Source organism: Gobio gobio (genome assembly GCF_949357685.1).
Source record: "Gobio gobio genome assembly, chromosome: 25".
NCBI lineage: Eukaryota > Metazoa > Chordata > Actinopteri > Cypriniformes > Gobionidae > Gobio > Gobio gobio.
This window is the reverse complement of record NC_137121.1, coordinates 11664349-11676353: the sequence shown is the minus strand read 5'-3', so window position 1 is coordinate 11676353 and position 12005 is coordinate 11664349. Positions and strand designations below refer to the sequence as shown.

The 12005-nt window shown below is 39.8% G+C and overlaps 1 protein-coding gene across 3 annotated transcripts in view; it reads left to right on the top strand.

The window, feature by feature from the left end:
- Window positions 1-8151, top strand: part of furinb (furin (paired basic amino acid cleaving enzyme) b) — a 114182-nt gene extending 106031 nt beyond the window's left edge. For all 3 annotated transcript variants that reach the window (XM_079808729.1, XM_079808731.1, XM_079808730.1), the window contains 6 exons: window positions 743-846; window positions 955-1072; window positions 1277-1456; window positions 3586-3710; window positions 4075-4203; window positions 7046-8151. In XM_079808729.1, the coding sequence (XP_079664855.1) occupies window positions 743-846; window positions 955-1072; window positions 1277-1456; window positions 3586-3710; window positions 4075-4203; window positions 7046-7698 (1309 nt within the window). In that variant the 3' untranslated portion in view covers window positions 7699-8151. The remainder of the gene's footprint in view (window positions 1-742; window positions 847-954; window positions 1073-1276; window positions 1457-3585; window positions 3711-4074; window positions 4204-7045) is intronic.
- Window positions 8152-12005: the final 3854 nt, after the last annotated feature.

Below are 12005 nucleotides of genomic sequence, written 5' to 3'. Positions count from 1 at the left end.
GGCTCTGGCATGTTTTCCAACACTGGCACTTCATCCATATAAAAGGGCTATCTGTTCAATACCTGTGCAAGTCCTCCCATGTACAAAGTGAGAATTTCAGTAGTCTTACATCTATTAATCACTAAATGTAAATCGCTGCATCTGTGCTGTGGCATGAATTTACCCACTAAGTAATTTATTGTGAGGTCAAAAATATTGAAAGCTTATGAATTGGATCACCTTCTTTATGAATCACCCTGAAAAATATACAGATGCAAGAGCAGGTTTTTCATACTGTTCTATGGCGTATATATTTACGCTGAATCCATTTCATTTGGGTGGAAATGTCAAGCAGGTATTTTTGTCGGTGCTTTGTCCTGTCGCAGACGTGGTTTGCCCAGAGATACCCTGTTGAGAAATAACAGATCTTTTTGACCTTGCCCATGGGGGCCTCGAGTCCCAAAGCCACTCATGTGCACCATGTAGAGCAACAGAACAAAACGACTAAGCAGGAGTCGTGACCAAAGAAAATACAGTTATAAATTGAATCTGATATTGCTGCGTTTTCAGGGAATACTGTACAATTTTGGGTCTTTAGTTGAAAAAAAAAAGGCCTCACCCGGCTGTCTAATTTCAAAAAGACATCTTGTCACATCCAAGAGGATAATTATGTGCAAATTATCTTTTGAATATAAAAATAAATATGTGGCCCTGCTGCAACGTAATAATTGTATCACTTTTAATTTTTTCGTACGACAAACAGCATGAACCTGACCTGGAGAGACATGCAGCATCTTGTAGTAAGAACCTCACGCCCTGCCCACCTAATAACCAACGACTGGAGGACCAATGGTGTGGGCCGATTAGGTAAAAGACAGTCCATGTAACCAATCAATTAGAACTGCATTTATTTATTCAGCGGACATGTCTGACCTTGTTACTTTTTCAATATCTATTTCTCCCTCTATGTGGCAGTGAGCCATTCTTACGGCTACGGTCTGCTGGATGCAAGTGCCATGGTCGCTTTGGCCCAGAACTGGACCAGCATTGGGCCGCAGCACAAATGTGTCATTAATATGCTGACCGAGCCCAGGTAAGGAAGGTCAAACACCTCATGCAGCACAGGCAATACATCAATACACCAGATAGGTAATGCCAACTAATGCTTGCTACCTGGGGAGCCAGGGTCACCTTTTACAGACAGGCAAACTAGACGTGAATTGGACAGCATAATTACGATTCATCATACAATTGCTCGTGAGAGTGGAATGTAATGTCAGATTCTTCTGTGCTGTAGGGACATAAGAAACCACCTGATCTTCAGCAGAAGTGTAGAGGCCTGCTCTGGGCAGCCGGACTTTGTGAGCTCGTTGGAGCATGTGCAGGCCAGACTCACTCTCTCCTATAACCACAGAGGAAACCTGGCTGTTCACCTCATCAGCCCACTGGGAACTCGTTCCACGCTACTGGCTCCACGGTAAACACACTCAAACATGTTATTAGCATGTATACATTTGCGTACACTGAAGTTTAAAAGGTTAGGGTCGGTAAGATTTTGTCTCTTATGTTCATTAAGGCTGCATTTATTTGATCATAAATACATTAAAATAGTAATATTGTGCAATATTTTTACAATTTCAATTAAAATAAAAAAAAGTATTTGTGCTGAATTTTCAGCATTTACTCCAGTCTTCAGTGTCGCATAATTCTTCAAAAATAATTTTGCTGATATTGGATTATCAAAAGGTTTTAGGGGTTAAAGCGCGAAATGGCTCATAACTCCTAATCGTTGGAATCCTTGGCTCAAGACAATTGCCTCAGATTTGCTCGTCGTTCGGGTTTTGTTTTTTAAACCTACTTTTGCAAACTAGTCCTAGGTTTTTGGCCTGATCGGAACCAAACCAGCGTAGAAATATTCCCTGGGAGAGTGAATATCAATAGTTATCAAAATAGTCAAAATTCCGATTCACGGTCGCTATGGGGAACCAAATGTTTGATGTGGGCCACTTTTACTAAAATGGCTATAATTCACGAGTTCACACTTACAAATAAGTCAGATAGAATTTGAATGAGAATTTGAAAGCATATTTGGCGTGCTGTCTGACAAGAGGGCTCCAAGCTTGGTATTTGGACCGAACCCAGAGTACTCCCCCCATTTCTCTGGTTAGGAAAGTAACCAAGTGAGTGTGAGGAAGACCATCCCAAGGGATGCTGAAAACCTGTCAAGGAACATTAGCGAGTTGACTGGGTATTTATATGATCCTCCTCATGTGCTGATAGGGTAGACATGTTGATCACTGATTGCTGACAATTGGTTGGAATGACATAATTATTGGATAGTGCTCCTCCCGAACTTTCTTAATGAAACATCATCTCGTGAACCGAACAAGATATTTTCACCGAACTCGGGACACATGTATGAGGTCAATCTGAGGTTGGTGGCGCTATAACAGGAAAAACGTGAAAAGGGCTATAACCACCCAACTGCTTGTCCAGTTGACTTGAAAATTGGCGTGCACTGTCTTTGTCCAAGGTGCTATGATAGTCTATGAGGACATTGGCGAATCTCAAAAAAACATAGCCACCATCGGCCAATAAAGTTTGAGCACCTATTAGACAAGGTTACCAGAGGCCGATCGGAACGAAACTCAGTGAGCATGTTGGACTCATGGCTCTTAGAGATCTGTAATAATTTTGAAAGAAATCGGCCACTAGTTGGCGCTAAGTTTTATGCCTCTGTAATCACGTGATGTTTCACAGATCCACACAATATTCATATAAATATATAGATCTCTTCATACTGAACAGTTTTGCCTCAAAAACCACTGCTGTCAATCAAATTAAATATTTGTTGTTATGTAAAAAAAATATTTTGGGAACTAGTCCTAGGTTTTTCACTCAGTCGGAATAAAACCAATGCATACAATTCTCTGGACTCTCTAGGTCAAAAAGTTTGGATTGCATTTGGGCAGCTATAATCGGGTCATTATATAGAATGGGTGTGGCCAAGTGCATGCAAAAGCCATATAACTCCTATACGAAACCTTGGAACTTCATGAAAATAGGTGAGCACGTGCGACATATGATTCTAAACAAGCATGCAACCTTATATGGAGATCGGACCATAGGTGGCGCTATAGCTGTTAAAAAGCTTTGAAAACCATATATTTGATATAATTGGTTACATGCTTGCTAAATAAAACTTAATATATTTTTACGCATATGTGCTTAAAGGCCTTAGACCGCTTGAAACCCGATAATTACTGCTTGCAGCTGTATTAATTGTAACAGTGATACATTTTTTTCAAAAATTTAAAGTTTAAACCAAATATAAGATTTTTTTAATTTCTATTAAAAAATCTTACTGACCCCAGACATTTGAAATGTAGTGTATAATCAAAGCTCTGTAGCTTCAGCTCTACATCTGACGCCCAAGAAAACACATTTACACACTTGTCTGGCCTCATACAAACACAATTCACACCATTATCTTTATGAAACATAATTATTTGTATTGTAAATACAAACTCAATTCATTTTATTGACACATTCTCAGATAGACATGAGCACATTTAAAGATCTTCTATCTCTTCTGTTTGTCTTCAGGCCTCAGGATAACTCAGCCGAAGGGTTCAACGACTGGGCGTTCATGACCACCCACTCCTGGGACGAGGACCCCCGGGGAGAATGGACCCTGGAGATCGAGAATGTGGCTGGACTTAATGACTATGGTACTGCAATAAGCTTTTTCATAATCAGTATTCTTGTCTTGTTTTTTACTATCTAAACATCACTTAAAACAAGATACATTTATGTGAAAAGGAAAATGGTTTGGAAGAAGATAAAAGAAGAAACAATTTGTCAGTGGGATGAGAAAAAAAACTCAATCAATATATATTCTCTGAAAACAAGTCTTATATCTTACATTAATTGCTTCTCAAGTATATTTATCTTATTTTAAGGATGTTTAAGTACTTTTACTGCAAAACTAGACCCAAAAAAAAACACTAAGAAAAGGATTTGTGTGCTGTGTGAATGCCATTTGGGTTTTTGTTCATGGTCAAAGCGTCTTTAAAGTTCAAGGTCTTTTCACAGGTGTTCTTTCTCAGTTCACACTCATCTTATATGGCACCGGCTCTAGTGCAACAGATCCGTCCATTTCCGATTACACCCGTCCTTCAAACAACAGCTGCAAAACCTTTGACACCCAGCAGATCTGCATCGGTAAGACACCTGCCCTGCACCAAAGGGCATTCAAATAACCCTTAATAGACAAGATTTTATAGGTGAAGACATTCATAACATTCATGAGGAAATATTTACACACACATAGTAATTCCCTTGGCAAAACCTATGTCATATAAACATTTTCATATGTCTCAGTATGACTACCCGTTGTGCTTATGAATATTAATATATGTTTATGAGTATAAATATTGCAAAACACTTCAGTGATTCCAGAGAGGTTTAAATTAAACTGCATTATTAAAGAAGGAGCAAAGTTTTTAAATCCTCAGCCTCTTCTTTATGTGAAGTTGTACCTTCCTAACCTTCGGAGGGCAGTAAACAAACCTTAATTTTGTTAAATTAATGTTAAATTAATTAAACTAATTTTGTATTTGAAGTTGCTGTGGAGAATTGATGATGAATTTCTCCATCATGGCCTCATATTGTGCCTGCAGTACTGCAGAGGTCTCAAGGACAAACTTTTTTCATAAGGTGATCTCACTGTTACTGCAGGTAGTACTGAAATAGGTGAATCATTTTGTCCTTTAGGACCAAAATGAGAGCACAACATAAATTGACCCTATTAACTTAACTAACTTAACTTGAACTAATAAATGCACCTGGTCGTATTCCAGAAACATGCAAATGCTAACGTGAATGTTTAGCTCATGTATCGAAAGTATGCAGACCATAGACGTCTTCTTTGGTGGCAACAAATCACAATACTAAAGGTGCGAAGTGAACTCCTTAACATTTCTGCCGTATTGTTTTTGACTAGGAACCTAGCTATAAATAGGTTGACAGTTTAACTTCCTTTAACTTCAACTATGACCGTATTTAAGCAGACAAGATTCCCAAATGGCTGTTTTCTGACACATTTCAGAACTCGGTGTGACATTAAAATTGCATAGCTAGAAAAATTTGCAATCATGTACTTGTCTTAGGTTATTTTTTGGTTCATGTTATTCTTGTGAGAGACAAATGTGGTAAAACTACACGAATTAACATTGAACAGTATATTGTTCATACATTGTATAGTATCGGTGTTTCATTCATGAAATTCGCAAAAATCTCACCTTTCATTGAACTAAAAGAATTGAAAGTGGGGGGTGAATCACATTATGAAATAAATGCTTTTTTCCAAAACACGTTGTCCATAATTATTGGCACCCTTTTATTAAATACATACCTTTTGCCAAGATAACAGCTCTGAGTCTTCTCCTATAATGCCTGATGAGTTTGGAGAACACCTGACATGAGATCAGAGACCATTCCTCCATACAGAATCCCTCCAGATCCTGCAGATTCCCAGCTCCTTCAGATTCCCAGCTCTATGTTGGTGTTGGTCAACCCTGGTTCTGGAGAGCTACTGTCCTGCAGTCTTCAGTTCCAGCCCTGCTCTAACACACCTGTCTGTAATTATCAAGCAACCCTGAACACATTGATTAGCTCCTTCAGGTGTGTTTGTTTAGGGTTGGAGCTAAAATCTGCAGGACGGTAGCTCTCCAGGACCAGGGTTGGAGACCCCTTCGAGTCTATAAGGTGCAGGTCAGGGGACTGGGACGGCCATGGCAGAAGCTTAATTTTGTGCTCTGTGACACATTTTTGATGTTTGTTTTAGATCATTGTCCTGATGGAAGATCCGACCACAGCCCATTATAAGATTTCTAGCAGAGGCCGTCAGGTTTTCTTTTTTTATCTGTTGGTAGTTGCTAGAATCCATGATACCATGTGTCTGAACAAGATGTCCAGGACCTCCAGCAAAAAAATAGGCTCACAACATTAAAGATCCAGCGGTATATTTAACTGTGGAAATGTGGTGATGTAGGGGTTGTTTTAATTTAATTTAATTATTTATTTATTTTTGTATTTCTTAACCCAAACCTCAACTAATCTCTGCAATTCTCCATCTGTGATCCTTGGAGAGTCTTTGGCCACTCAAACGCTCCTCCTCTCGTGCATTAGGACGATATAGACACTTAATTGGAACTTAATTATTGCCCTGATGGTGGAAATAGGAATGTTCAATGCTTTAGATATTTTCCTACAGCCACTTTCTATTTTGTGAAGCTCAACAATCTTTTGCTGCACATCAGAACTATATTCTCTGGTTTTACTCTTTGGGATGAATTATTAAGGGAATTTGGCTTTTGTTTCCTCATATTTATACTCCTGTGAAACAAGACGTCATAGCTGGACCATATCATGTTCCTAGTCACCCTGGTGTACTAAACATTTTAGATATTAATGGGAATATACTTCAGAGATATTTTACTCAAAAAAAATATAGGGGTGCTAATAATTGTGGCCAACTTGTTGGAGAAAACATTTCATAATGTGATATATATATTTTTTTTTTACATGAAAGATCAAAAGGATAAACAATGCAGATTTATTTTTTACAGCCATTTTTGATCATATTTACCAGGGGTGCCAATAATTCTGACCACAACTATGTATTATTTTGTTTCACTCTAACTATGAATATGGCTGTGGTAACTGGCATGGCCTAAATTATAAACAAACAAAGAAAAAAGTTCATGATACCTATTGCATTAACTAATGGTAACTAATGTAAAGTGTTACCAAAACGTGTATTTCCATATTCACTTTCATCACAACCTTTGAAACAACCATTTCTCTTCTTCTGACATAACCAAGGCTGCATGAGTGTGGGGTGGGCGGGGGGTCATTTTATCCAATAATATCATAGTTCACAATCCTTTTTGCTTCTTACAAAAAGATCACATTACAGAATTAAAATATGTTTAAAATGCTATTTTCGTGTTCGTTAAACATTTGTTTGCGATTAAGCGTCCTTCTGATCTCTGTTTTCCAGAATGCAGCACGGGTTTCTCGCTTTTCTTGCAAGGCTGCGTGAAGTCCTGCCCTCCCGGCTTCAGCTCTGGGCCGCAGGTGCTTAACTTGTCGTTGGACAACTGGGTGGAGCACTCTACCGTACAAGCGTGCCTGTCCTGCCACCCGACCTGTCTGACGTGCTTCGGGTCCGGGGAGAATGAATGTGTTTCCTGTCCCACCCACAGTCACTTAGCGGTCACTTCTTGCTTGCACCAGAACCAGGTGCAGCGAAAATCTCCCAGCATCCCTGTGCTCCAGCACGAGGTGGAGCCAAGCTCGGAGGAATCCATGCGTGAACTTGGGCTGTCCTCGAGACTGCCGGCGCTGGTGGCTGTGCTCAGCTGTGCCTTCATCTTGGCCACTTTCGCAGCTGTTTTCGTGCTGCTTCAGTTGCACTCCGGAGCAGCCAGCGCCCCGTTCTGTCGGAGGACCAAACTGCCGGTCATGGACACAGTCGGAGGGGGGATACGAGTGGGCTTTGGGTTTGGACTCAGCGGGGGAAAAGTGTCGTACCGGGGAATCCCCACTGTGTGGGGGGACGAGGATACAGCGATGAACTCTGAGTCAGACAGCGAAGAGCTGGAGTATCACAGCGAAAAGACTGCTTTTATACGGACTCAGAGTGCTCTTTAGCGCCCAACTAGGGCATTTTTTGTATATCTGTTTTCCTAGTAATGGGATACAGAACTAGTTTGCACTGCTTAGGCTTATATATCCACAGCGACTGCGAGATGTTTGTGTGTGTGTGTGTGTGTGTGTGTGTGACAGAGAGAACGCCATATATGAGCTATAATGTTGCAGTTGCGGTTTGACCCGAATTCGATTAAACCCGGGACATCTCCTCTGCTCTGAATGATTCCCTTTATTTTCACTTTTATTTGTTTTAGTGGTCTGGCTCTAATGCCCTGAGATTTGAACCACTATGGAGGATCAATAACATCAGTGGGTGTGTGTTTGTTTGCGTGCCACAGCGCGTAGATGTGTTTGTTGTGCGCGTGCAGGGTTTGAGTAAACTTTGTAACACGAAAAGGGCTGTAATTTGTCCCAGTCAACTTTTTATTAAAAGTTCGGACTGTTTTATGCACAAAACTTCTTGCACTTTCTATAACTTCCATTACTCCATGGCCATCATTTGTGCGATAATTGCATCCTGACAATGAAATCTGCTTTCTCTGCTAGTCAAAGGCAGCTCCGGGACATTTCCGCTGATTCGATCGGGGTATGATTTAACTGTGCATAATTTCACTTGCAATAGAAACGTTGCAACAACATCAGCAGAGTGAACCAGAACAGCATGGAATTAGATAACACACACAACCCTCTGCCTGCTATGAGCCTCCGGCACGGATTCAGAACAGTGGAAATCATAGACAAACAAACGATCGAAATGCTGAAACTGAAACACATCTCGATGTGCAGAGATCTCATCTGTCAGTCAAGCTAGATACAGCACCATCTTTGGTTGATACGAGGAGCTCTCGATCAGAAAAAAACCTTGACAAACATCACATTTAGGAGTTTTTCTTGCGTCAAAAGTTTCATCGTAACTTTATATTTTACAGTACTTGTTTTGTCTGTTCTATCTCTGCACTAATTGGCTTGTCTTCTCAAATAGCTCAGTGGATATTCATAATGGGTTTTCAATATTAGTGTTTAAACAAAGAGAAAACGGAGGTTTGTCCCAGAGGTTATTTTATTGATTTTCACATCAGATTTTGACTTCAAAACTTGTTTGCGCTAACACAGAGGAGCCTCAAGAGGAAATGTGTCATATATATTTCTCAAAAGGTCAATGTCAGCCCTGAGACATGAATTCAACTCCTATTTGAGGAGCTTTAGTTGGGTTCTTTCATAACATGTGACATTTGAGTCGTACAGAGATAAAACTGCGCTATAAACCTTACAATTCAACTGCAATCCAAAAAGCTAGTATACTGCCTACATAGGCAGCTACCTTCTAAGGCAGCATGCTTACCGAAGGAAAACCTCATAAATGACAGATTTGGAGAGCTCTTTCATAGGCAGCCACAAAGGAATCCCAACTCATAATGAATTAAAATACAGTTGACTATAGCATTCTGCTAAGCTGATGATGCAATACTAAGAAAAACTCAAAAGTTGGTAAAACAGCTCATTTAACTGTTTTTTAGTGCTGCCCTAGTCTGGATGCCAGCCGAACTTAGCTCCGCCCACAACATTTGAGGTTAGGAAGTTCGGTCTGGACTTAATCCGTTGTGGAGCAACTATGCTCGAACCAGAGCTATTCGGACCAATCAAATTATCAGGGCGGGCTTTATACGATGATGGACAGATGATTCACTTCACCAAAGAGCACTTGGGGTTGAATTCGTTTACTAAACGGAGAACTTGTTCGTGTATGCATCACCTTTACTATTCCTCTCAAAAATGATGATCGTGTTGGTAAGTACTCCTTGTATCCTTAAATAATTTTTTACAACACCGGTAAAGATAATTTACACTCAAAGCTGATTGAGACGCACCCGTTGCCTATAAATAATGTTGTGCGACTTCTTATCAAACCCGTCACAGCAACGATCAACTATTTTTTTTACAGTCTATGCGATCAACCTCTCCTCCATTTTGATTGGGAACTAATGTGGTCTGAACCAAAGTTTACAGCACTGCGTTCTCTGGAATCCTCTCAAGCGGAGCACTTCTACATTCCGATTGGTTGCTGCCCGGTTGCCGCCGAACCGCGTCATAGCTCATTACCATAAAGTTGAGCTGATTTCAACTCTCCTCGACGCCCAAATCGTTCAAGACGCGCCGCTCTCGCTGGAGCTCGCCACTGACTCCCATTGAAAATGAATGACTTCCGGCCACTTCGACACTCTCGCACAGTAATAGTTGACTAATCGTTAGTCGACTAGAAGATACTTAATCGACCAAACATTTTATTACTCGGTTAGTCGAAGAAAATAAATAAATAAATACTTGTGGCGAAGTCACGCAGTCCGTGAGAGACATTGTTAACAGTGGCTTAAATATGGCTTATCATTTAAAACATGTAAGTAGTAGCAACTTTACATGGCTGCTCGCTCTCCGCACAAACACTTGCATGACATGAAGGCGTTCACTTGCATTTAACTTAAAATACTCCGTCATTTTTGGTTTTACATCAAGAGTAGCCTGAAAACACATTGGAAACAAGAGAAATTTTATTTGTATGCACTCACAATAACTAAACTTTGTGTTTTTGGAAAATAAAAGACAGGATGTGCTTTCTGCCATCTGAACTTGAGTGCGTCAGAAAATAAACCGAAACTCAGCGCGAACTTTACTCACAGACATGAGATATACATCTATTGAAAGCTTGAAATGTCTATTTAAGCGCACCTATTCAAATGGAAAACAAATATTCTAAGATTATGTTATAAATTTTGCATATAGGTGTGTGCACTATTCTGCGGAGACGATGAGTCGGCATCGTCAACTTCTACACTGCAGCCAAAAACACTAGTTTATCAATAAATTATTAACATGTTCAGACAGTCTCTTTGCGGTTTTTTTCATGGCACATAATCATTACTTTTGCCGGTGCGCTGTGTAGAGCTTTATGTGTGCGCTTGAGTGCGGATTAGGCTATGTATAGGGAATTAAGGCTCATTATTAGGATTTATTTATTAATGTAAAAATAGATAAATGTGTGCTATTTTTTGATGCATATCCAAGTGTTTGTGCGGAGTGTGAAAGCTGAAGTATAGCGCGCTCACTGCATGGCATGGAGGCGCTGGCGCGAACACTTGCATTTTTTTGATGCGCATTCTGTGAAATTGAGTGCGTCATAAAATATACCAAAACTCAGTGTATATTTGAGACGTATCTATAGAATGCTTGAAATGTCAAGCAATTGTCAACCAATTCAAGTGGAAAACAAATATTCTCAGATGATGTAATCCTGAAATGTGCATATAGGCGAGCCCACTACTGCGGAGACGACGAGTCGGCATCGTCGACTTCATCTCTGCAGCTGAAAACATTATTAACAAATTATTCAAATGTCTCAGACCCTTGCTGTTTTTTACAACACATTCCTAATCATTACGTTTAAGCATTATGCGTGCGTTTGAGTGCTGATTAGGCTATGTATAGGGAATTAAAGGCTCATTATTATGATTTGGCTTATACACTTGCGATTAGAAAGTAAAATCTTTAGTCGAGGACGGCCCTACTGTTTATTATCCATACTACTTTAAGCGATAGTTCACCCAAACATTTGAATTCTATCATTATTTACTCTCCCTCAAGTTGTTCCAAACCTGTATGAATTTCTTTCTTCTGCTGAACACAAAAGAAGATATTTTGAAGGACGTCGTTGACCAAACAGTTAATGGACCCCAAGGACTTCCATAGTATTTGTTCCCTATTCTATGAAAATCAATGGGGCCCATCAACTGTTCGGTTACCCAAATTCTTCATAATATCTTCTTTTGTGCTCATCAGAAGAATGGTTCATTTGAACAGATTTTTCAACACAACATTAACGCATTTCACAGTTTTGTTACTGCGGTCATTAAAGTAATTACAAACATCTGTTGCAAATGCAGTTTAAAAGTACTTGAATATCTGTTGAAATGTTGGTTTTATTATTAATGCCAATTTGCTATAATTCACATGGAGACATGCACCATCAGTCTAAATTAATAACACACACATTATGCACTTCGCTACATGAGGCGTGCAGTGGAGGATCATCAATATTTCATGCGCACTTTATAGGATGGCCTAAACTTTCCATGTTTCCATGACGGCAGAGAGAAACTTACGCGGACTGTTTTTCATCCCAACTCCCTGAAGAGGGAGGAGAGATCTAGTTTATGGAAATGGCACATTTAAAATGCTTTCCATAATTAGTTCAGCTGGGAGGAACGGGATCTCATATTCAGCACTGAAAGCTTCTGCCTACTTGGCATTATAAG